General features: G+C 41.7%; 1 protein-coding gene across 25 annotated transcripts in view; it reads right to left on the bottom strand.

The window, feature by feature from the left end:
* Window positions 1–26319, bottom strand: part of rad17 (RAD17 checkpoint clamp loader component) — a 180642-nt gene that overhangs the window by 53934 nt on the left and 100389 nt on the right. For 15 of the 25 annotated variants that reach the window (XR_009714352.1, XR_009714351.1, XM_061277641.1 and 12 more), the window contains 7 exons: window positions 22311–22436; window positions 19874–19943; window positions 19697–19808; window positions 19426–19620; window positions 13014–13117; window positions 12782–12928; window positions 12350–12478 (listed from right to left, as the gene is read on the bottom strand). Coding sequence is in view for 17 of the 25 variants with exons in the window: in XM_061277641.1 (XP_061133625.1) it covers window positions 12350–12478; window positions 12782–12928; window positions 13014–13117; window positions 19426–19620; window positions 19697–19808; window positions 19874–19943; window positions 22311–22436 (883 nt within the window). In the remaining 8 variants the exon portion in view is untranslated. Of the gene's footprint in view, window positions 1–8756; window positions 10073–11509; window positions 11654–11716; window positions 11843–12349; window positions 12479–12781; window positions 12929–13013; window positions 13118–19425; window positions 19621–19696; window positions 19809–19873; window positions 19944–22310; window positions 22437–26319 lie in introns of those variants that run through there. The other 10 variants (XR_009714357.1, XR_009714355.1, XM_061277637.1 and 7 more) reach the window with 8 other exon arrangements.

Here is a 26319-nt window from a genome sequence, read left to right as displayed (position 1 = left end):
TATCTTCATCGTATGATTATGTTTAACCTGTAATAATTTACCTACCTTGTCCTGTCTTAACAAAAGTAGTAGAACAAAGTGCTAAGATCTTTTCAACTGATTGACTAGCTGCAGAGGAAGCAATCAAAGTCGCCTTGTTTACACAACGTCGTAAAATACCCCCTGCTATGCTTTGATCAGCAGGCCAGGGGCTTCAACCCCACACCCCCACTCTCAACCCTACTCTGTTTCTCTCAATAAAAATGCTCCTGCATGACGCCAGAGTCAGATCTCATTCGACCATCGCTGAACGCACAGCGACGTGTGGACTCTCCACCTGCAAGTGTCTAAAAGGACTTACTTGTCTCCCGTTTGGTTCTTGCAAAATAAGTTAGAGTGAGCACCACCCTGACATTTTGGTGCCGAAACCCGGGATCCTGGCTGACGGAGCAGAACGTGCTGCATTGTCGACAAGCCAGCGTCCTTTAGGAGGAACTGGAAAAGAAAGTCCTGGGAAGAGAATTTCTTCGCTGGGCCAGCTTCTTAGGTCTGCCTTCGTCTGCCAGAGGTGGATTGACGGGATCCAGCAGTGCAACGAACCAGGGGACAAGTAAGTTAAAGCCCTAAAGTTGTGTGATTGTGTTGTTGTGAAACGCGTAAACGTAAAAGTGCACAGGGAAAACATAAAAAATAGGCAAGACAGAAGATTTTAAGTCTTGTGGAAGGAGGGGGTGTTGTAGAGTCCCGCTCCGGATGAAGTGGCTCTTCTGGAGCAGTGGTTCTCAAACTGTTTTATATATATTTTTGTGAAATCTCACGTACCCCCTAGAGTACCTCCGTGTACCCTCATTTGACAACCACTGTTCTAAAGAGTACAACTTCGCGTTGGCAGGGCTGGGTAACAGGACTGTTGTCTTTAGTTCCTAGGGAAGGAAGGGGTGTTGTAGAGTCCCCTCTCCGGATGAAGTAGCTCTTTTTTTTTTTAAAAGAGGACTTCGCGTAGGCAGGGATAAGAAACTTGTGTTGTTGAGTGTGATAAATTGACTAAAAAGCAGTTCTAGCATTGATCCACGGCAATAACACAGGCTAGTAATTTGTTGAAAGGTCAATTTAAACCTGCATTGAGGATCCTCAAAGAAAAAGAGAAAAAAAAAAGTGAAAACAATTGTATAAACCTAAAAAATACCAAATTAAGATGGGAAATAAGAACGGTAAATCTCTAGCTCTTGAAGAAGATGAGAAGTTCATGGCGAGTAGATTTCTTGATTGTATGCAATACATGCCAAAGTGGAAGAAAAAGTATGGAGTAGAAGGGAAGTTGGAAGTTGAAGTGTGGAAGATAGTGGTTGATGTTTTGGAGGAGAGTGTAGATAGGACGACAAAGGGACTGGAAAAGAGAGAGAGTTTAATTGTGCTAGAACAGGGGTGGGCAAACTACAGCCCGCGGGCCACATCCGGCCCGCGGGACCGTTTAATCCGGCCCGCCAACCCTGAATAAATTGTATTATTAAACATTTTTTTGGTAATTTTGCCTGCAATGACTGCGTTTCCCCAGTAGATGGGGAATCGCTCGCCTGCGCATTTACTACCAGAAGCCGTGTCAGAAAGCTCGGTGCACACTCACAAGTGCGTGTACGTACTCAGTAGGGGTGTAAATCGCGGGTTTTGTCACGATACGATATCATATCGATACAAAGAACTACGATACGATATTTGCCGATATCTTAAAGCCTGCTGCGATTCATTCCCGATATATCACGATATAGTGCTCTACGATCGATATTTTTTTTTTAAATAAAAAATATAGAACAATATCCTGATTTATAATAATTCATACGCAAAATCAACAAGGTACTGCAAACTCTTTATTTAGGAAATCACAAGAGTATTGTAGTATACAAAGTGCTTACCTTAACACTGAACTTTGATGTCGTGTTTTTTCTTTAAATGTGCGGCGAGATTTGTGGTCCCTGAATATTTGATCACCGCATGGCAGGATTTAAAAACTGCACGTGTCTTGTCCGTTGAGCCATCTTTTCTTTGGAATCCAAAGTGCTTCCAAACGAATGACTTGAAGCCTCGTCTTTTTAGACACTAGCCATAGCACCAGCCCAGGAGCCGCGTACTAGTTGTCGACTCCCCTTTCACGTGCCTGCTCTGCTCACAACACAACGCCGCGCACTGCTCCCGGAAAGAGGAAGCAAGCAACAATGAACTGGATTTCAAAATAAAGTCGCGTCTAATGTCCGAAGTCAAACACGGCGATATAAATCGATGTTTACGTTTAGCATCGATGCCAATAAATCGTAGAGCATTATATCGATTAATCGATGTGTATCGATGAATCGTTACACCCCTAGTACTCAGTAGTACGGACATGCCGCACTCGCGCTCTATTTGTGTCAGTTCCGAATTTTGAGCGTGGGCTGTGACGACAGCATTGTTGTAATTCGCGCGCTGAGCTTTCAGATACAGTTTTACGCTAAAGCCACCCACAAACCTTCCCCTGGAATCCTTCCATTAAAATGAGTGGCCCGGAAAAAAGAAGTGAGTGCCGAATGTTAAAAAAAGAGTGGCCAATTTGGCTCGACGTACGCGACGTGACGTTCAGCCACATCAACGTCAACCCGTCACAGATCAAGGTAAACGGACCAACACCTCGGATCTCTCCTAAGAATTGCCACAACAAATTTTACTCCAGACTATGACGCACTAGCAAAAAAGGGAGACTAACAACACTGTTCCCACTGAAAATGAAGGGGAGGCTCTCAAGTTTGTTGTAAAAAATGCATTTAGAATATGATTTGTACACATAGTCGGGATTGAAACTAGCGACCATTCTCATTTTCAAACAATGCAGGATGCTCAAGGACATTGATGCACCACCTGTTTGCGACAAATCTTAACCTGTAAAGTTCTTAAGGCTTACTTTAAGGAAGTGTTTCCCGTTTCCTCACCTCTGTTACCAGGTGTTTGTGAGTTAAAACTCTGCTCTGATTTTCAGATACCCCTCACCGTGTTGCCGTTTTGATTACTTTATGTGGATGTATGCTTTCCCCGATTCTTCAAGATGATATATTTGGTCAGAATGTTTGCTGTTTGATGGGATCTCATAAAATAAACATCTTTCATTAATCTGACCTGCAAGCACTGAAGTGATGGAGATGGTTATTCATAATAACAGTGTCGTATTTTATGAGAATCACTGATAGCAGTTTTTTTAGTGTTTTTTTTAAACATTTTTTAATGCTGTTTGTGAGCTGTGTCTCTGCTGTTTTTGTGTTGTCTGTGTGCTGTAAGTGTTATGTATGTGTTAAAAGGATGAAATTGGCTAATATAGATGCACTAAAGAATTCATTAGACTGTAGTCTATCTGATTTTGCACCGCAAAACAAAAACGATTTTGTAAAAATAGGAAGTGAAAAAAAAAAAAAAAGCAAGCAATTTGTTTATGGGCAGAAACTGGTCCACACTGCATTAATGCCTAGCCTTGATGAAACAATTTTGAGAGATGCAAAGAACTTGCTTTCTGGAATTGGATGAAGAAAAATTATGAAATAACGACATTTCAAAGCTAAATTTAAAAATTGAGAATAAGAGTGTGATTGAGTTAGTTAATGTTAAGAAACAACAACAATTAACTATTATATTAATTTGCTGACAGTTATTTTGTTGATTTTAGTGGATTGGTTTGTCACCTTGAGAAAGGAAAAATTCTGATACAAATGGGCAGCAATATTATCTGCCCATACAAATGATTCAAATGGCCAGCGATATTGAGCCATGGTGTTGTCACATGGTGTAGACACATGGCTCAACAGGGGGGATGAAAGGGCAGTTCAGTCAGCCTTATACAACACTTGAATTTGATTCATATTCAAAACATTTATTAAAAAAAAAAAAAATTGTAGAGCTTGTTTACATGTGCTTAACTCAATCCACAGGGTTATAATTCCTGGTCATAATAGATGCATTCTCAAAATGGATTAAATTGGCTTCAAAATAAACACTGAATGCTTTAACAGTGGCAAAAACGTTATGTAAATAAATAATACTTTGTCAACAACCACTGTAGATGTTAAAGAATGGAATTAATATCTCTAAAATGAATGTGGATAGTTTGTTTCAGGTGACTATAAGAGTAACTGGTAAACAAAACAATCGATTGCTAATGGCAAAACAAGCTGCAAAGACAGAAAAAAATAATGAATATCATATGTATGGGTTTACGACCGATTCTTTATGTTGTACCGTTACCATTGACCAAAGATTGTGTGAAATCTGTCACGTCTACTGATCGTGAAAGGTGCGACAGAGTGTTCTATACAATATCCGTTGGAAAAAAAAAAAAGAGAAAAGAAAATAAACCATTGCTTTTAGAGAATGTAGTCAACCAAAATTGTATATGTATCGACATGCCAAGATTTGGGAAAAAGCTGGGGGGGGGGGGGTTAGTCTTTAAATTTGAGAGGCGACGATGATCTGACTGCAATTGATGCAATTAGAGTCCCCAGAGGAGTTCCTAATTAATAAGAATTAAATGACCAAATTGAAGCGGGATGGGAGTCCTCCATTTGCTGCTGGTGTACGAGGAACAAGAACGTTGACAGGATAAATTACATCCATTCCAACATGCAGAAATTGGGCAAACGGACACAAGCGGGACTTGAGGCATTGCACGAACAGCTAGCCCTGCCTTCCCTAATGTCAATCCAGAACCGCAATGCTCTTGTTATGTTGTTGTCTGAGAAAGGAAGGGTCTGCGCAATGTTCAGAGAACAATGCTGCACCTTCATCCAGAAGGACACTGTCCCTGATGGTAGCCTGACGAAGGCGATTGCAAGCTTGCAATCCCTCAACACGAGGATGAAAGAGCACTACAAGTGGATGACTGCTTTTGGGAAGTATAAAGCCCTTGTGTCCTCAATTACTGCTATACTCACCTTGTGTGGATGTTGTTGTATTCCATGTCTCCGTGCTCTGTTTAATCGTCTCATCACTACAGCAATATCGCCCATGGAAGACGAGATGGCCCGGGTGAGCCTAACGTCTGAACGCCAGCATGTTGATGATAACGCTGATGATGATGATGCAGGTTTTGCATTGAGTTGTTAAAAAAATGTATATATATGTTATCATGCGTTCTCTAATCAATGCTTTACCGCAATATTACTGCAATATATGCTTGCTGTTTGGCCTTGCTGTTTTTATAATGTACCACAGAAGAGAAAAGTTATGGCTGGGTCAGACAGGACGCAGCTGGCAACTCAGTGGCAACTCAGCAAAAAGAAGACATCTACCGAGACAGTTCCTTTCTAACAAAGACCACTTTGTTAGACAACATGCCTCATTGCTGTCTTGCACCCCAGATGAACCTCCAAGTGACCATTAAAGTCAGGGTTTTCCAAACTATCTTGATCGTAAGATTATGTTGGTGCGTATCCAGTAATGAATAACCTAGCTTGTCTCATCCTACACAAGGTCGTAAAACATCCCGTGCTATGTTTTGACAATGGCTTCCTCTTCTCAACTCAAACTCCTTTTCTAACATGTTCTTATCAGTATGTAACACCTGGTGATTTTTTGCTTACGAGGCAAAGCCCACGTGCTTTCTTTAGGGGCCTTGTCTTACGATTGTGGGTAGGGCAAATCCAAATAAAAAAAGCGGGAGTGCATACAAATATTTAGTGTAGTGAGAGTGTTGTAAGCTATCTGTACTGCACTCCTCGCGAGAAAAGACTTAATATTCTGTCTCACTTGTGGTTTGTTTGCTGTTGCTCTTCTTTTAACAGTTATTCAGTCAGCGAATTAAACCTGACAGTTTCCAGACTTTTTCCCAGATCTGTGTGTTTCCGAATGATGATGACGCAACATTTATCCTTTTTGGTGTAAACATTTGTGCTCATACTTGTGATCTGACAACTGAAAATCAAGAGAAGTGGTTGTTTTTGGTAATGTAAAAATCGAGCAAATGTGTGATTAACAGGAGGGAAATGTTGGAATGATTTAAGTGAAGCCTTGGGCTGCCAGACCTGGAGGCCTTGTCTTTACGAGTTTATGACTTTCCTTTTTCTATGTTCTTCCTCTTTAGTGACAGGGATGTCTTTTGATCCCTGTCAGCCATATGTATCCTTCCTGTCCTTATGTTATCTGTGTGTTTTTGTTCCTGTAAGAGGCCTTCACTAACAATGAGCAGAGCTTATTTGCATAGGCGAAATGTTCTTATTTGGTTCAAAGAAACTTCATTCCTTTTAGTTAACTGTATCTGATCGCACTCGAGGACGAGTCAGCCAACCATGAGAGAAGAACAGCTGGTTGAGTAAAGAGGACAAATTCTGCGGGGGTCACGGGCCGACAATGAAGTGCTAATTCACACCACACTACATTCCTTGGCTAATCAGCATTGCTCCAGACACAATCTTCCCTCCCTTTAGTGTAGCAACGCCTCTGTAACCAGGGCAACCAAAACATTAAAAAAAAAAAAAGGAGATACGTAGTATCATCTGTCCCAGTGCGCCCCAGTGAAGGGTTCCTGCAAGGAACCAGATCCGCCATCGACAGCGTCCCCGCACCCAGTTCAAACAGAGGCAGAATAATCCTCTTCCCCCTTGGTGGCGAGGTAGTCCACCCTGAGCCACTGAAGACAACGACCACGCAGCAGATATCTCCAAGTTCTCCCCGGACGGAGCAGAGTTGCGAAGGGTTTGAGAATTGTGCTCACCCTCCACCAGTGGGCGTGCCAAGCCCCCAACGGCTGAACAATCACGAGCAATTTTTATCCTGAACTGTTGTTATTGATAACATTCTGGTCGCCTAAGGCAGACGGACCGTGTGAGATTTTTCCTGCAAAATAATATCTAGCCACAGGTTTTTCACTCATACAGAATTTGGACTGGAGTATTGAAGGAAAAACCTCATCTTCACTGGAAATTATTGTTGTCATTGTATTTTCTTACTTATGTTTGATTGATCGGGATTGACATAATAAAACAGGAGGGATATGTTAGGGTTTACAGATTATCTTCATCGTAGGATTATGTTGGAATGTAACCTGTAATAATTTACCTACCTTGTCCTGTCTTAACAAAAGTAGTAGAACAAAGTGCTAAGATCTTTTCAACTGATTGACTAGCTGCAGAGGAAGCAATCAAAATTGCCTTGTTTACACAACGTCGTAAAAGACCCCCTGCTATGCTTTGATCAGCAGGCCAGGGGCTTCAAACCCACACCCCCACTCTCAACCCTACTCTGTTTCTCTCAATAAAAAATGCTCCTGCATGACGCCAGGGTCAGATTTCATTCGACCATCGCTGAACGCACAGCGACGAGTGGACTCTCCACCTGCAGGTGTCTAAAAGGACTTGTCTCCCGTTTGGTTCTTGCAAAATAAGTTAGAGTGAGCACCACCCTGACACTGTTCAATTCGGAAACAGAGGATAAGGACTTCAATGGGTTTAATTGATGACCATTACCAGTAATAAAAATGTGAATACCAAACTCAGTTTTGCTCCCGCTTCATTTTTAAATATGTGTTGAGAACGTTCACGGGGGAAGTGTGGCCGTGGATTTGCAGTGCGTGTGTGTGTTTGTTGTTGTAAGGCGGACGTAGTTGAGTGCGCCATGAGAACGTTAAAGGGGTAAGTGTGGGTGTGTATTGTATATATAAAACTCGCGCCCTATGAGCCGTTGCGCCCTATGTGTGTGTTAAACACAGTCATGGCACACAACTGAGACTGCGCCTTTTATTACAGTGCGCCTTTTGAACGTGAAAATACGGTATACATAGTTGGAGTTGTCCCTCAATCGTACTCATGCATTTACCTCTATAACAGATACAGAGGTCATGGACATAAAAGGCTACAAAACAGATATTGGCCGATTGCGTACGCGATACTATTGATTTTAATACTGACTAAAATGACAGAGAGAATACTGCCCTGCGGAATCCCTAGCTCTTGAAAGTGCGGAGTCGAAACGGTAGTACCCAGTTAGACAAAAGGTTAGAGACAAAAATGGGCACATGACCTCGAAATCCCACGCAGTACAGATCATTTAGAATGCCATATTTCCATATTGTATCATATGCTTTTTCGAGATCAAAGAAGACTGCCACCACATGTTCCTGATAAATCCTTCTCGTCTAAAAGTCTCCAGTTGGACAAGATGGTCCACCGGACTCTTCCCCTTCCTAAAGCCACACTGACATTCAGTCAAATGTACTGTTGTTTCAACCATCCAAACTAAGTCTATTACCGTTTTTTCCATGTATAATGCGCCCCCATGTATAATACGCACCCTAAAAATGGCATGTTGATGCTGGAAAAAAGCCTGTACCCATGTATATATAATACGCACCCAAATTTTGTCTCCTTCTTAAGTCCGTAAACGTAAAATTATTTCAGATAAAAGATCATCTTTGGGAACAACCGGATGTTATTCTGCCGGTCAGTATCACTGCGCATGCGCTAGCATACTCAATAGCGAAGAAATGTTTCGGATTTGTGTAGGGTACATTGTGACAGCAAACAAGCAGGTGATCTAGCAAGCGTCTGATACGAGAGCATTGTGTTCGTATGGAGCGTGTTTGAAGTGAACAGCAGAGAAGAAAGCGCATCTGTAATGGCGGCCTCCGTATGATATCCGGATCTAAAAAAAAAAAAAAATTTTTTTTTTTTGTACCCATGTATAATGCGCACCCCAGATTTTAGGATGATAAATTAGTTAAATTTTGCGCTTTATACATGAAAAAAAACAGTAGTTAAATTTTGCGCGTTATACATGGAAAAAAAACGGTATTCACCATCCTTTCCATGGTTTTACATAAACAGGTAGTTTGTGGGGTCAGCCTTGCCTGCTTTAGGGATAGGAACAATAGTTGCTTCCTGGCAAGACAGAGGAACATTTCCTGAGAGACAGTTCACACTAAATATCGTCAGGAGATAGGCCAATAGCACTAGCTGGCAGGTGTTTCAAGACATGATAGTGGATCACATAAGGGCCCACTACAGTGTCATTGGAGAGTCTTATGGAACAGAGATATTCATCCATTGAGAAAGGCTGATTGTAAGGTTCTGTATTATCTGATAGGAAATTCAAGTTCTTTCCCACCTCCTTCCGGCACGAACCTTGAAATTCAGGTCGACAATTATCTACAGAGGCATTCACAAACGTTTCAGCGAGCCTGTTAACAATCTCTTCCTTTGTTGTAAGAAGTCCATCTTAACATTTCAAGTGCTGAACTTGCACGGTGCCCCTTTTTACCTTCATCATTAAATAAAACACCACGATGCATCGGATGCAAGACTAGAAACGTATTGTCTCCAGCTTTGATCTTAAGACTCATTAACAGTCCTTCGTGCTGGAGCCCGGCAGATCTTCAATTTGATGGGATTTCCCGTCAGATGTTTGTTAAACATTCTCTCTGCCTTCTTCTGGAAGTCAATGGCCTTCTTGCAGTGGCCATCAAACCATGGGTTGGACCTAGGGTGGGGGTGTCCTGGGGTCTTAGGGACAGTTTCCTCCGCAATTACTATCAACGTCTCAATGAAGTGCCCAACAGGATTTTTAATATTCCAGGGTGAGTGGCCAAGGTGGGTATCACAAAGGTGTTGGAAGACATTCCAGCTGTTTTTAAGTTGCCATCTTGGAGGTCTGAACAGCAGCATATCTGCTCCAGCAGGTGTCATGATCAAGAGGAAATGATCGCTCCCACAGTCATCCAAGGATCGCCAAGAGAAGTCGAGCAAGAGGTCAGGATCGCAAATTGATAACTTGATTGCAGAATAAGTATCATGGTCCTGATGTAGATAAGAGGAGGGACCGACGTGCCACAGGCATAAGTCATTTTTGATGATAAAATCTTCCACAGTCCTCCCTGTAGCATTCAAACAATTTCCATCCCACACAGGATTATGTGCATTTAAGTCCCCTAAAAGGGGATAGGGTAGAGGCAACTGTCCAGTTAAGCCGTCCAGGTCCTGCAAGGTTACAGTGACTTTATGAAGTGTAATACAGACTGCCACCACTTGCAGATAAGTAGTTAGTACAAGATGACTATGAAGTATGTTGTTCCGGCCCAGGACATCTGCTCCACCTGAGGGACGATGGACATGTGGGACATAAGCAATAAACATACTGTCACGGCTCAGTTTCCTCCCGAGGGCAGTGTAAACCCTTCTATGCTTTTGAATGCTCGCCCAATGGTTCAGAAGGGAGGGCAAGTGTCTCCTGTGCACCTCTAGTTCAATGTGTTTCTTGTACAGCCCTTGCTTTTTAGATCTTGTTTATGGTGGTATATAAATAAAATTAAATAGTATTTTAAGGCATGAGCTTCTGTATTACTGTTCTGAAATAAGGCATATTTGGCCAATATTGTATGGTGTGTATATAAACTTTTCCGCACTGGTCAATGACAAATTGTCAAGGTCTTTGATCTCGACATATACTTAAAAAAACATAATCAATTATTTGAGAGCTCTGGGATATTAACATGTCATCCTGTGTGTGTACTTTTCATGACTTGGAAATAAAAAAAGCTGATTAATAAAAAAAAATTTGATTGAGAAAGTGTCACGTTTCGTCCCCGGTTGTTTTATTATAGTGCAAATACATTCAAATAACATTGCTGGTATCAATCGGTTTTTGACCTCCAGTTCCTGGTCATTGCTGAAGTCAGCTGTGAGCCATTAATTTCCGTATTTCCATATTAATTAAATACAAATATTTTGTTCTTAACTAGTTGCTCTCTGCCCTCATACTGTTTATGACCAACTGTGTGAAAACTGTACTGTGCACTTAAGCACTTATTTTGGGCATTCCTGACTCCATTTTATAATAGCAATTAGTATTAACTTCTCATGAAAGCATTACGGCAATAAAACGTTTTTTATTCTTTTTAACCAGATTGTTGCTGCCTGTGTAACCTGCCCACAGTAGAACTGGGGAGCTTGTAGGATTAGAGTGCTTATAAAATAAATAAAAAAACACGGCTTCGACAATCACAAAATTCTGCTGAGATTTTGATAGCAATTCATTGTAGAGACAATGTGTACACACTTAAGCAAGACAGATATTTTGGGGGAGTCTTTTCCAAAATGGCTTACTCTGGAAAGTGCTTTAAAACCTAATAATCTCTCAAATTGGCTTGGTTTGTTTGTGTATAATGTTTCATCAGTGCAGTTTTGTGCCCCCTGAAAGCATCATCATAGTACCGTGTTTTCAGGATCATCAGGTGCTTCGGGTTAAAAGGTGCAGACTAAATTACGGTGTCTATTTTATATTTAATCCACACATAGGGCGCACCGCATTATAGAGCGCATGCATGCCATGATTTACAATAAACAAAAACAAAAAAAAAGTCACAGGAGCAAGACAGTGGGTTCGGTTGTACTTTATTCTACTGTTTAACCATGTACTCTACTCTACTCACATTATTGTTAATCGATATTCATACGCAAATCCGTCCAAGTCCTCATCTTCTGTATCCAAATTAAACAGTTCGACATCTGACAATAGCGAAGGCGGTACGTACTTTGCACGGTATTATATACCAATGGCGGCGGAGGTACGTATTCCTCTACTTGTCACGTCCAGTCTTCTGATTGGTCTACCGCCCCAAACTACGTAAAATGTAGTGTCCTCTGATTGGGTTATCGCGTGCCTGTATATTATGTCTCTGCGTGGCGGAAGTCACACAAAACAACTTTACAGATTTGCACAAACAATAGTATTTATTTACCAATGGCGGCGAAGGTACGTACTCATCTACGTGTTACGTCTAGTCCTCAGTTGGTTTTTTTTGTCCCGATCTACGTACGTAAAACACAATGTCCTCTGATTGGCTCATCAGGTCTTGATATTACGCCTGTATATTACGGAAGCCACACAAAACAACTTTACAGATTTTTGAATTTAGTCCACACAAAAGGTGTACCTTATTAAAAGGCGCAATTTCGTTTTTTGAGAAAATTAGAGGCTTTTATGTGCGCCTTACAGTCGTGAAAATACGGTGTATAGCAGTGGTTCTTAACCTGGATTCGATCGAACCCTAAGCGTTCGGTGAGTCAGTCTCAAGCGTTCGGCAGAGCCTCTTCTCTTGTTTGGAGTTCATGCATTTTGTTGGTTTTGTTCTTTGAACAATGGGATGTTCATGCACAGCTCATTTTGTGCACCAGTGAAAACATTGATGTCTTGAATTATTATTTTTTCACCAAAGAGGGGTTCGGTGAATGCGCATATGAAACTGGTGGGGTTCGGTACCTCCAACAAGGTTAAGAACCACCGGTATATAGTCATGAGTCCACTAAGAAGTATTTACAAGTATTACATATGTACACAGTATAATGAACAACAATTGATGCCTCAGTCCTACCTTCTTGTTGACGAGCAACCAGTTGGGTTTGTGAAGTGGTCTGAAGCCAACAGCTACTTGTTGAGAGTTGGTGTGAAGAAGTCCTCTGGTGGCCACTGCAGACGCGTATTTGTCCAGAGTATTACTACTCTGAGGACAGACCAGTGCAAAAATAAAGCAGATACATACACAAAGTCTGAGCTTAAAGGAAAGGGAAAGGGAAAGGGAGGAGAGGAGATGATCAGAATCAGCTTTATTGGGCAAGTTTGTGCATGCCAAACAAGGAATTTGACTCCGGTTGATCTCACTCTCTGTACAATATTTAAGTGAGAGGAGAGGAATTTACCAAGCATTGGCTTGTTCACCTACTCATATCGAATGTGAGCTGGGGTTAGACCGTCATGAGAGAGGTTAGTTTTACCCTACTGATAATAGAGAGAAAGGAGAGCTAACCATCCAATCTGATGTGAGGAGGTCAGCATCTGACATATACTCGCTCGCTTTGTGGACGTCTTCCACCTCAGAGAAGAAGTCCAGGTAATTCTGATGAAGGTACAGGTTGAAGAACTCCCCAGACACATACGAACGTTCTATAACCCTCTGTGAGACAGTAAGCAGAAGAGATCATCTCAAAAAGTTAATAAAAGTTCATAGTATGTTAATGTCATGTTCAAAATGCGTGTACCTCAGGATCCACCAGTAATGACTCTCTATGGTGTAGAGAAAGATGTGATGGTAACCCAAGTCCAAAGGCACTTTCAGATGTTTTAACACACTCAGGAGCCACCCCTAGATTTATACAGTAAAAGATATTTGTCTTTTGGGTTATATAACATTTATCATTTGGATTGCCCACATTCGGTTTGCTTAACGCAAACTCAAGAGAAACAAGGTGTACAAATTTAGTACTTTCTCTTATTGATCACAATGCAAGACTGCTTCAATTACAATGGCAAATGGCAGGGACATCAGAGATCCAACTATTTGTCTTCAAGGAATTACAAAATACATCACCCCATCCTATTTTGTAAATTAAGCAATTACCAGAATGTGAGAAGACTGGGGAAGGTGCATTATGTATATGATATATAGATGGAGACGTTTCATCTCTAAGGGAGAGCTCGAACACCCTGTGGAGAAAACTAATTTTGGCCACTTGTATCCCGAGGATCTTGTTCTTTCTGTCAGGACCAATAGCTCGTGGCCATAAGTGAGTACGAATGTAGATCGGCCAGCAAATCAAGAGCCTTTCGGCTCAGCTCTTTCTTCACCACAGAGTTCACTTTACATTGGATGCTACACCAATCCGCCCGTCGATCTCATGCTCTGTCCTGCTCTTACACTCATGAACAAGACCTTACATACTTTAACTCCTCCACTAGGGGCAAGAATGCCTTGGCTACACCTAGACATTATGTTATGAACATTTAAGTTCTGAACAGAATGGGTGACAAAGGGCAACTCTCACTGGGAATGACTTACTGGTCGCAATGCATACCAAACTCTGGCACTGGTGATACAGGGAAAGAACCACTATCACAGAGCCAGACCAACTCCTCATTCACTGCATGAGCAACATGGGAGTTAAGTATCTTCCTCAAAGATATTTAAACATGGTTACAATATCATGCAGCCCCAATTGTACTCTTCTTTTTTAAATAAATCTATTACAAGCATTTCTAAGCCCTATAGATGATGTCCCATCAAAGATGTTTGTGGTAGCTGAGCATGTTTTTATGTCTGTTTTCGGACTATAAGTCGTGATTTTTTTTCATACGACTTACTATGTGAAATTATTCACAAATTTTTACTTGATCATTAACACATTACTAGTATAGTTGATCACTTCACATGTTATTTTCACGTTAAACCGCATGGGGGCGCACTAGGGCTGTGGAATAATTGGAGCCTCACTGACAATGAGTTGCATTCACTGACTTCCGGAGTCAGGAGATTTAATGATTTGGAGTGACACAGATGGTTCGATAAACTTCGTATTTAAATAATTATGTTATAGTTATTTGACATTTATATTGACAGTTTATTTAGAGTAGCAACGTGTATGTTGTTAGACTTCAGCAGTTTCTGATTGTCTCGCAAGGCCGTGAAGGGGGGGGGGGGGGGGCGATCCAGGGTGCTTGCTTGGAGCACACACACATATGTTGAGCTCTTGTTTTATAAAATAAAGAGCCGGTTACCAAACCCACGTCTTGCCTGGTACTTTGGTAACGCTACAACAGGGGTGGCCAACCCGCGGCTCGCGAGCCGCATGCGGGTCTTTGGTTGCTTTCATGCGGCTCTTTTACGTTCATATCAACATTTGTGTTTAGTTTTCGTGCGTATTTCCTTCGCTTGAGTTCAATAGGGTATTTTGGTCAAACGCGCATGCGCGTGAGGTGAAATCCCGCAAAGGGGGAGGGACAAACCCATTTGAGGAGTGTCAATTTCGCTATCAAAATGGCAAGGAAACAATGCACAGCTGAACAAATATAAGACGATGAACACAGGGCAGAGCGATTGGTTTTGCTGGCTTTTTAAGGAATGGCGACTCTGACAACGTTAGGTCCAGAAAAGCTGACAAGACGCTAAGCCAGGGGTGGGCAACACGGCCAAAATGGCAAGGAAAAAATGCACAGCTAAACGAATATATGACGATGACCACAGGACGTGTTTAACAGAGTTAAAGTTGTTTTTTGTTGAACGTAATGGCAAGCCATTCTGCCTGATATGTCGGACGTCATTAGCGCATTTAAAAGCTTCAAATGTTCAGCGCCACTTCAGCTCACTTCATGCCAATATTGATAAGGACTTTGCAAAAGGGACTGAATTTCGCAAGCACAAGTTTGGACACTTTGAAAAGTCAGGCAGAAAAATAGGAACAGTTTTTCAAGAAAATTACGAAGCACTTAGAGACTGTCACACTTGCATTGTTTCAACTGGCTTGGAACATTGCACGGGCTAAAAAGCCATACAATGAAGTGGAGTTCGTTAAAATATGCCTCAGTGACGTTATTGAAATCTTGTCTCCTGAAAACGGCAAACTAAAACGAATGGTCCCGAAATGTCCTGCCACACATAGTAAGTGGAAAAACGTATGTTTTTGTTTGTGGAATTTGTTGAAATGAGAGTTTGTCTGTGTGAGACAATGCACACAATGTTCATTGTTGAAAATGTGGTCTTTGGTCTGTGGTTTTAGTACTGTAGGAGTCAATTTGTCATTATCATGTTGGTGCGTGACATAATAATGTCACACAATAAATTTGGCTGAGCAGAGGGGTGTGCGTGTGTGTGTGTGTGTGTGTGGGGGGGGGATGTTCATGTGTGCTCATGTGTATGATGTGGCTCTTTGCGATGACACAGTAAAAAATGTGGCTCTTAGTCTCTGACTGGTTGACCACCCCTGCGCTACAATATAGTTATATACATACCAGTGACGTGCGGTGAGGTTCATGACTGGGGAGGCTCTGATGTCACCCCCCCCCCGGTAAAATTTGTCCGGCACCTAACCGTGTCACAAAAACGGTTGGGGAACGCTGCTCTAGTGTGGCTTATTCATTATTAAATTTGAACTAATTTATTATTAAAATCTCATATCAGCAGTCTTCACACATAGAAACACTCAATAAAGCACATGGAATCAAAAACTTGTTTTCGATCGTGCGTACCACTCTGTTTGAAAAGACATGCTCCTAAGTCCCGTTGTCCAAATCAAACCTTTTAACTCCGGAGTTGCTCTTCCTTTACTGATGACCTGATGATGAGTTGAAAATCGTTTGGATGTGTAATCCTCAATTGTAAGACGAAATGTAAAAACGAAAAAAACTAAAGTAAAATGAAATAAATGGACGACGATAATTTGAACTGGAGATATCTTATTCATAAGGCTGGAGAACCTTTTTTTCGTAGCCTCCGTAAATTCTCTTTTCAAAGTCGTTTTGTTCATCTAAAGAAACACGACGTTACAGACAGATGACAAAAAACACAAGATATTATATACATCAGCTTAACTACGGAAATTAGTTAATACAGCCACAGTGTTTGAACACAAACAGGGACATAAAGACAGACAACAGTTCAGTCTAACTCAGTGCTTCTCGATTATTTTCTGTTACGCCCCCCCCTAGCAAGAAGAAAACTTTTCGCGCCCCCCCCTCCCCACCGTGACTATCCTAACTTGTCTTGTAAATCGTAAAATGTTGCACTGTCGCAAACGTCACAGAAGTAACAATGAGAGCGCCACTGCCCCCTGCTGGGAAGATGCGCAATTACACTTTATTCTAGTACTGCAAATAAAAAGGCTGTTCCCCAGGGTCACACGCGCCCCCCCAGGTATAGCAAGGGGGGCGCGCTCCACTATTTGAGAAGCACTGGTCTAACTGCATAACCTGTCAACATAGGCAGCCGTGTGATTACACAGTCCTCAGAGGAGGACTAGGCAGGAAGTTGGCTCCTCCGAGCGAACCATGATCGGTTTTAAAATAACTATAAGAAATCAGCGATTTTGGTTCAAAATCGTACAAAACTATTGAAATTAAAAAGAAATGACTTTATAATAAAAACAATTGAATTTGTTTTTCCCATTTTCATGATGGCAGGGGAGGTGTGGCCTCCCTTGCCTCTGACCGCACGTCCCTGTTATATACGTAGCTCTGTGGAATAGTTGGAGCCGCAACTTACGACGAGGCTGACGTCAGTAGAGCACGTAAGTCCGGAGTCAACAGCTGTTTTTTTTTTTCTTTATTGACACAGAGGATGAATATTCCGATGGAATTAATGATTTGGAGTAACACGGATGGTTCGTTAAAATTTTTACATTTACCGTATTTATTCTAATTATCGCCAGGGAGAACACTTTTTGTCCGATTTGCGCAATGACGTCGGCATGCGGTACCGGAGGAAAACGTAAGATTTGGGGGAATTTTTTAGCAGCATGGGGTATAACTAGAGGTATCAATGTTTTTTATTTATGTCATCGCTAACACACACTGGGCGATTATTAGATTATGGGCGATAATTAGAATAAATACGGTGTTTGATATGTCTAGTCTGACGTCAGCGGCGCACGTACGTCCGGCGTCAACAGCTGTGTTTTTTTTTTGTGTGTTTAAGTGACACAAGACGAAGATTCCGATGGATTTAATGATTTGGAGTGGCACGGATGGTTCGATAAAATTGTTGTTTATACGACATTTATTTGATATACGTATCTAGTCTGACGTCAGGGGCGCACCTTGTTCTAGAGTCAACAGCTGTGTGTTTTCTTTATTATTTTTTTAAGTGACACAAGACGAAGATTCCGATGGATTTAATGATTTGAAGTGACACGGATGGTTCAAATTGTTGTTTATATTATTCTTATTTGATATAAAGTTTATATATTGTTATATGGGCCTGTGTAATAATTTGAACTGCAACTGATGACGAGTACCACGTCAGCGGCCCGCTGCACACGCGGCATTGTTTACAGAAAGGATGACAAATTCAGTCGATGGATTTAATGATTTTGATGACACAGATGTTTGATAAACATGTTATTTATGTTATACCGTAATTTTCAGACTATAAGTCGCACCGGAGTATAAATCGCACCAGCCATAAAATGCCCAAAAAAGTGAAATAAAAACCATATATATGTATATAAGTCGCTCCTGAGTATAAGTCGCCCCCCCCCCCAAAACTATGAAAAAAAACGCAACTTATAGTCCGAACATTACGGTAGTTATTTGAATAACTGTAAATGTTGCGTCAGGCCCGTTCTCAGCTCCTCGTTTGTGTTTATGTCACTAAAACATACCGTATCGTTTAGCCCAGGGGTCACCAACACGGTGCCCGCGGGCATCAAGTCGTCCTTGAGGCCTGCATGAGTCGCCCGCAGTACTGTTCTAAAATTAGCTCAAATAGCGGCACTTGTCAGTGAGCTGCATCTATTTATTTTACAGTCAAACCTTGGTTTTCGAACAAATCGGAATTCGAACAAAAAATTCGAGATTTTTTTGCATCTGTTGTTGAACAAAATTCGGAGGTCAAACCTTGCGAGATGAGCCGGGAGGACCCGAGAAAACCCAACCGCACGGCCCGGATGCCGACCAACTCCGTAGTTATTGTATTTTCGTTACTTTGAGGATTGTATTAACCCCTAATCATGCCTCCAAAGAAAGCAAGTGGGAGCAGTAAAGCCATCCTAAACAAAGACGCTCTTAAAGCAATGCGACAATGAGCGCCCGGCGCGCTGAGGTTGCGCGATCGGACCAAATTAAGCTCCCCGCGCACTGAGGTCCACTTAAATTTTGGAAAGTACATCGGGGCTTTAAAAATATTTTCTAAATTTCAGGGACGGCTCTGTCACAATAATGCGACCAGCGCAGTGCAGTTGCGCGATCAGCGACGCGCGAGGGTTGCATGTTCGGCGGTGCGCTGCAGCTGCGCGATCGGACAAAATTAAGCTCCCTGCGCACTTAGATCCACTTAAATTTTGGAAAGTACATAAGGACTTTAAAAATATTTTCAAAATTTCAGCGACGGCTCTGTCACAATAATGCGACCAGCGGGATGCAGATGCGCGGTCGGCGACGCGCTACGGTTGCGTGTTCGGTGGTGCGCTGCAGTTGCGCGATCGGACAAAAATGCGCAAATGAAAAAATGCTGAAAAAAGCCGTTTTTTTGTCTTGAAACAGATTAAAATTGTTTCCATTATTTGTAATGGGAAAAATAGATTCGGAATTCGACCGATTTGCTTCTCGAACCGCCTTCTGGAACAGATTGTGGTCAAAAACCAAGGTTTGACTGTATTTTTGTTATTCTTGTTAAAATCACACTTACATGTGAACTGGAAATGACAATAACAACACATAGTGAAAGCCCAATTGAGCAAATTGGCTATTTCAGAAGTGTGTCAAACTGATAGCCCTTTGCCTTAATCAGTACCCAGGAAGTAGCACTCGGTTTAAGAAAGGTTGGTGACCCCTGATTTAGACGGTAATTATTTATTTGTTTTGAAAATAAAGTACGATGCCGAAATTGAAGGGTGAATTATAAATGACAGATGACTCACTTGTCTGTGATAAAAGAACCAATAAAATAAATGATAGATGACTCACTTTTACAATGCAGAATCTTTCCCAGCGCTCTAAATAGGAACAAACCAGTGTCCCTCATTCCAACAGTTGGCTCGCCTTCCTGCCCCTTCGTTGGCTTAGTGTTCTTCCTTAATACTAAATTGGAACCCGAGACTGCCTTACCCTGTGATATAAAAAGATTGTTCCTCCTCACCAGCCCCTTTTCCAGTGAATGGTCTGAAAAAAATAGTTATTTGCAATGAATTGGTATTAAGGGACGGAAGCATAATTATTGTGTAGATTTACCCCATACCTGGAACGGAGGCAAATTGCAGGCAGTTAATAGCACTGCGAATGTCTCCTGAACTTCCTGAGCAGATCATCTCCAACACTGTCTGATCTGGAACAATGACCCTTCCAATGCTCTGTGTACGCCAAAAAGTAATTAAAAAGTAACATCATATTCAAAACAGCTGCAGTAATAGATCACCTTTCTATCCTCATTGGCTAATATACGAGTCAGAACCTTCATCATGGTAGTTGGAGCCACTGGATTAAAACTGGAAATAGAATGAAAGATATTGGTAATAAGATAATGATAAAGATAATTGAATTTAGACGAGAAGAAGCGATCAACATCTGGTTTTGTTTTGGCAACAATGCTGGTGGAAGATGCCAGTCTGACCTGGCAGACCCAAAAGTACAGTGGGGGTTTGCTGGGAACGGCTGGCAGAATGTTAGAATTTCAACTCCCAACTTTGGCAGCGCTTGATCTACATCCCGGGGGAGACGGGGGACATTGAGTCTGAGTGATCGTGCTACGTACTACAGTCATTTAGGCGGCTAATAGCCGCTGTGGCCATACAGTGGTTAGTTTCTGTCAAGCCGGAAATCCACAAACCCACTAGTGATGTGGTAAGTGATAACGATGCCGTCAAGCTGAAGGAGTCATTCAAACGGGACATTTCAGTGCGATTGTTTGGTTGAAATTGATGGGTAAAAAGAACTGTGTCAGGCTGTCAGCATCAAAGGGTGCAGCATCATATTTGTCTATTAAACTGTCTTTGAAAAGTAGTTGGACTGTGATTATCAGCCAAAATTGCACACATGCTTAGCAGTTAACTGGTAGCTATTAGCTGCTAATGAATGAAATTAATATATAATGTGTGTGCGTGTGTGGGCATGGAGGTATGCATGTATGAATATATGTAAAGATGCAGTTGCTTATTTATTTGCAACCCAACTCCTGTCCAACGAAAAACAAGACAAAGAAATCCACCTAAACACACGCATGCACATGTGCGCGCGTGTACACACACACACGCATACGCACGCACGCACAGATCAGTAGGTAAAACAGAAAACAACTGGATTTTCCCTGAAAAGACCAGAAGCTCGACACAGGGCATCCAAATGATGAATCCACCACCTGAGGAGCCATCTGCGCCAGGACCGCACCATAAGCCGCGGAGTTCCCAATCCATCAGCACTACAAGTACCGTTTTTTTCCGTGTATAATGCGCGAAATTTAACTAATTTATTGTCCTAAAATCTGGGGTGCGCATTATACATGGGTACAATATATATATATATATATATATATTTTTTTTTTTTTAAGAAAATCATGGTACAACAAAACCAACAACAGGACCGACCGACAAAGTCGTGGAACAAAAAGACAGGGTGACATTACCAAAGACAGGAACAGAAACCAAACAGACATCATGACAGTAACACATGCAATGATCCGACGGTGAGCGAGGGGCAGACAGGACTTAAATACAAAACACGTTACATTGATTGAGGTGACACAGGAAGGGAGGGGCGACGCGAACAGAAACTATGGCAACCTAGACACATAGCAAAACTGGGGACGAGACATGACAAATCTCCCTCGAAATAAAACTTGAAATCACCTTTCTTCTTGTTTGTTGTCAATCGCGCATCGCATTCAGCCATCCTGCCCAACACACTTAGTCAGTAAAATTCATAATTGACGACACATCGTTTGATGCGATGGTGCAATCCTTGATGGTGTGTTATTGTCAAATATTGTTTGTTTTTTAATCTCCATCGCGGACCGGACGTCATACGGAGGCAGTATGACTGCGCATGCGCACTATGGATCCGATGCGCAGAACGGATGCGCAAGACACGTCAGCTATATAAAAAGCGAGAGTTGTTTTCTTCCTAATAGTTTCAATTCACAGTTTAATTAGCAGTTTCAATCAGCAAATAACAAAATGCGTATTATAGGTAATATTTTATTTCACAACACTTTGCCTTGTTCGTCTCTGCTGTTCACTTCAAACACGCTCCATACGACCGCAATGCTCTCGTATCAGACGCTTGCTCGATCACCTGCTCGTTTGCTGTCACAATGTACCCTACACAAATCCGAAATATTTGTTGTGGCTCCGAGTCACGACGAGGGGCAAGTTTTGGTTTCCAAGGGTGTTTTTATTCCTCTTCAACGTCTCTCCCATGCAGAGCCGCCTTTTTCACGTCTGCACGCCTTTTTCACATGTGCGCACTGATCGCGGTGGTGCCTTTAGGGGCAGTCGGAGAAATCAACGCCAACAAAAAAAATTACATCCAGCCTAGTTAAGACCATACCAAAGACTATAAAAATGGGACCCATTGCCTCCCTGGGTGTGTGACTATCATTGGGACTTAAAAAATAATAATAATAATTTAAAAAAAATCATAAAAATTGGGTGCGTATTATACATGGGTACAGGCTTTTTTCCAGCATCAACATGCCATTTTTAGGGTGCGTATTATACATGGGGGCGCATTATACACGGAAAAAAACGGTACTTGCATCGGTTGAAGTCGAGGATGTCGCGGGTCAAAGCCACGACCGCGGCCCATAACGGCTCCCTCCAACAAAACACTGAGGAAAGTGAACTATTGCTAAAACAAACCTGATGTTACTGATGTCGAGCTCCTCCATGAGTTCTCTGGGAAAAAGGACTCTTGAGCTACTGTCTCCACTTGCGCTATTGGACACAATGAACACAAGGAGGCATCGCCTGGTCTTCACAAAGTACCTTGAAGAAACAGCAGAATGTCGTCTCATCTTATACATGAAATCACAGCATATTTATCAAAGACCAGTATGTTCATTGAAAACAGTTATCTTCATCAAGTCTTAATGCCGAGATCAATGCGATCAATTTCAATTGCATTGTGAGCCTCAAAGCTGTATCCTGTTCCAGGGTTGACATCGGCACTGGGCTATGAAAACAGTTAGCAAATGTGGTTAACCAGTGTAACATTCACCAAGTCACACTTGAGCGTAGTTAGCCAAATGTTTATGTTTCGCCCCTGTCTCCCCTGTGTGTCGTGCATGCGGAGCCATGGCAGTGACATTGAAACCCAAACAACACCAAATGTCGTCATCTTGCTCCACGGAAAGGCTGAGGGGTTAATTTATCCCCCATGCCGTGAGAGTTTTTAACTCCTCATGGGGTAACGGGTGCGTTCACGGTCATGATCTTGGGTTGACAAATGAATAATGTTTGTTTTTGTTTATTCATATATTGACATTTTCATCTGCTGTTGATTGTATATTTATTTGATCACGGGTGTATTTTGCATCCACTGCATATCTATTCTCTTTTTTTGTCTATCATTTTGTTGTCGTATACGATGTTTATATTATCTATCTGTTTATTTCTGTATTTAATATTTAATTTATACTGCTGGCAACTGAATTTACCCCTCGAGATCAATGAAGTATCTACCGACCTACCTACTTAAAATTCTTGCTTTGGATAGTCATGTACCAGACCTGAAATAACACACATCAGAATTATAATCTGAATTATTAGGCAAATTGTAGTTTTGAGGATTAATTTTTGTTTTTGGACAACTACAGTGGTCTCGGTCAACCAAGATGTTAATAAACCCTAAACTTAAATATTTAACAGAGCAAAAGTGAAATTCTGGCTTTCTTGAATACATTTCTGCGTGTACAGTTATTAGGCAACTATTAGTGTGCTCCTTCTGCTGGCACCTTAGCATTGGTGGAGAGGCTTGCATATCTCAGTGACCCCTGAAAGCTATACCGGAAGGGGGGATGACACCTTTGGCAGGTTTAACCATGGGGTAACTTGAACCCTTATTTACTGAAAGATGAACTGTTGGATTTTCGGGATAGAGGCCAGACAAATGTCAGCACCCGGTCCTCCAGGTTACAAATAATGGAAACAATTTTAATCCCTTTCAAGACAAAAAAACCCCCCCGCCCTGAACCATTTTTTCATTTGCGCATATTTGTCTGATCGCACAACTGCAGCGCACCGCCGAACGCGCAACCATAGTGCGTCGTCCACCGCGCAACTGCACCGCGCTGGTCGCATTATTGTGACAGAGCCGTCGCTGAAATTTAGAAAATATTTTTAAAGTCCTGATGTACTTTCCAAAATTTAAGTTGACCTAAGTGCCCAGGGAGCTTAATTTTGTCCGATCGCGCAACTGCAGCGCACCGCCGAACGCACTACTGTCGCATTGCTCTAAGAGCGTCTTTGTGTTTAAGAATGGCTCCCTCTTGCTTTCTTTGGTGGGATGATTAGGGGTTAATACAACCCTCAAAGTAACGAAAATACAATAACAACGGAGTCAGTCGGCATCCGGCTGTGCGGTCAGGTTTCCCGGGGTATAAGTCGCATTTTGGGGGGCGATTTATTCGACAAAATCCAACACCAAGAACAGACATGAACGAGCAGCAACAGGCCAAACGATACGATATGCTAACGTGACAAACACAAACGAGGAGTTGAGAACGGGCCTGACGTAACATTCAGTTATTAAAAAAAAACTATTACATAAATAACACGTTTATAAAACCATCTGTGTCACTCCAATTCATTAAATCCATCGATCGTCCTTTGTCAACAATGCCGTGTGCCGCGCCGCAGTTCAAATTATTCCACAGGCCCTTACAACGATATATAAACTATATTTTAAATAACTATCACATAAGCAACAATATTATCAAACAACTTGTGTCACTCCAAATCATTAAATCCATCGATCAAATTTCTTGTCCTTTATGTCAACCTGGTGGCAGAGGACATGTCCAGAGGATATGGCGCTTTAAAGTGTTAATTACTTTATTTGATTTTTTCTCTTTATTTTTCATGTTTTGAATATGTTCAAGATAAAGATATCAAAGCATGTGAAGTGATCAACTATACTAAAAATAACATGTGAAGTGGTCAACTATACTTGTGTTAATGATCAAGTAAAAATTTGTGAAAAAAATCATATATAAATGTATAAAGTATAAATGTCAGCACCCGGTCCTCCAGGTTACAAATAATGGAAACAATTTTAATCCCTTTCAAGACAAAAAAAAAAACCCCGCCCTGAAGCATTTTCTCATTTGCGCATTTTTGTCCGATCGCGCAACTGCAGCGCATCGCCGAACGTGCAACGGTAGCACGTCGTCGACCGCGCAACTGCACCGCGCTGATCGCATTATTGTGACAGAGCCGTAGTTGAAATTTAGAATATATTTGTAAAGTCCTGATTTATTTTCCAAAATTCAAGTGGACCTAAGTGCGCAGGGACCATTATTTAGTCCGATCGCGCAACCGCAGCGCGCCGGGCGCTCACTGTCGCATTGCTTTAAGAGTGTCTTTGTGTTCCAAGTTGTAAGATGACGCAGCTCTCGAGCCATGCCCACCTGAAGCAGTTCTTGATCCCGTTCGACTTGTCTATTTCCCTGGCACGATCCTCGTCTTTTTTCTCTATAACCTTCGCCATCCTGGCAAAAACTTTTGCTAAATAGGCAAATGAGTAGGCAAATGATATCACGAAAGTAGCGCCAAAATGCTGCCGAAAAAAAAGGCGGCTGTTGTCGCAGTACTGCTGCCAGCCCCCCCCCCATATAAAGACAATTTTCTCAACGATCTACACGATTCACGAAAATGATACTGCCGATGGAAAAAAACACGGAAATCCGCGGATCTACGGAAGATTCTCATCCCTGATGAATGCCCTCGGCGAAAATGTACAAGGCACCCAAAGACACGGATCGGTTAACAAATCTGAACAAATTATACATGTATAGTCTTTTTTGTTTACCGTTTTTTTCCTTGTATAATGCGCAAAATTTAACTAATTAATTGTCCTAAAATCTGGGGTGCGCATTATACATGGGTACAAATTTTTAAAAAAAAAATTAATTCTTTTTTTTTTTTTTTTTTTTTTTTTTAAGAAAGTCATGGTACAACAAAACCAACAACAGGACTGACCGACAAAGACGTGGATCAAAAAGACAGGGTGACATGACCAAAGACAGGAACAGAAACCAAACAGACATCATGACATCATCCGACGGTGAGCGAGGGGCAGACAGGACTTAAATACAAAACATTACATTGATTGAGGTGACACAGGAAGAGAGGGGCGACGCGAACAGAAACTATGGCAACCTAGACACATAGCAAAACTGGGGACGAGACATGACAAATCTCCCTCGAAATAAACCTTGAAATCACCTTTCTTCTTGTTTGTTGTCAATCGCGCATCGCATTCAGCCATCCTGCCCAACACACTTAGTCAATAAAATTCATAATTGACGACATCGTTTGATGCGATGGTGCAATCCTTGATAGTGTGTTATTGTCACATATTGTTTTTTAATCTCCATCGCGGACCAGACGTCATACGGAGGCAGTATGACTGCGCATGCGCACTATGGATCCGATGCGCAGAACGGATGCGCAAGACACGTCAGCTATGTAAAGAGCGAGAGTTGTTTTCTTCCTATTAGTTTCAATTCACAATTTAATTAGCAGTTTCAATCAGCAAATAACAAAATGCGTATTATAGGTAATATTTTATTTCACAACACTTTGCCTTGTTCGTCTCTGCTGTTCACTTCAAACACGCTCCATACGACCGCAATGCTCTCGTATCAGA

This window comes from Syngnathus typhle, linkage group LG5 (assembly GCF_033458585.1).
Source record: "Syngnathus typhle isolate RoL2023-S1 ecotype Sweden linkage group LG5, RoL_Styp_1.0, whole genome shotgun sequence".
NCBI classification, from domain to species: domain Eukaryota; kingdom Metazoa; phylum Chordata; class Actinopteri; order Syngnathiformes; family Syngnathidae; genus Syngnathus; species Syngnathus typhle.
The sequence above is the reverse complement of the archived record's forward strand: the minus strand, read 5'-3'. Positions and strand labels throughout refer to the sequence as shown.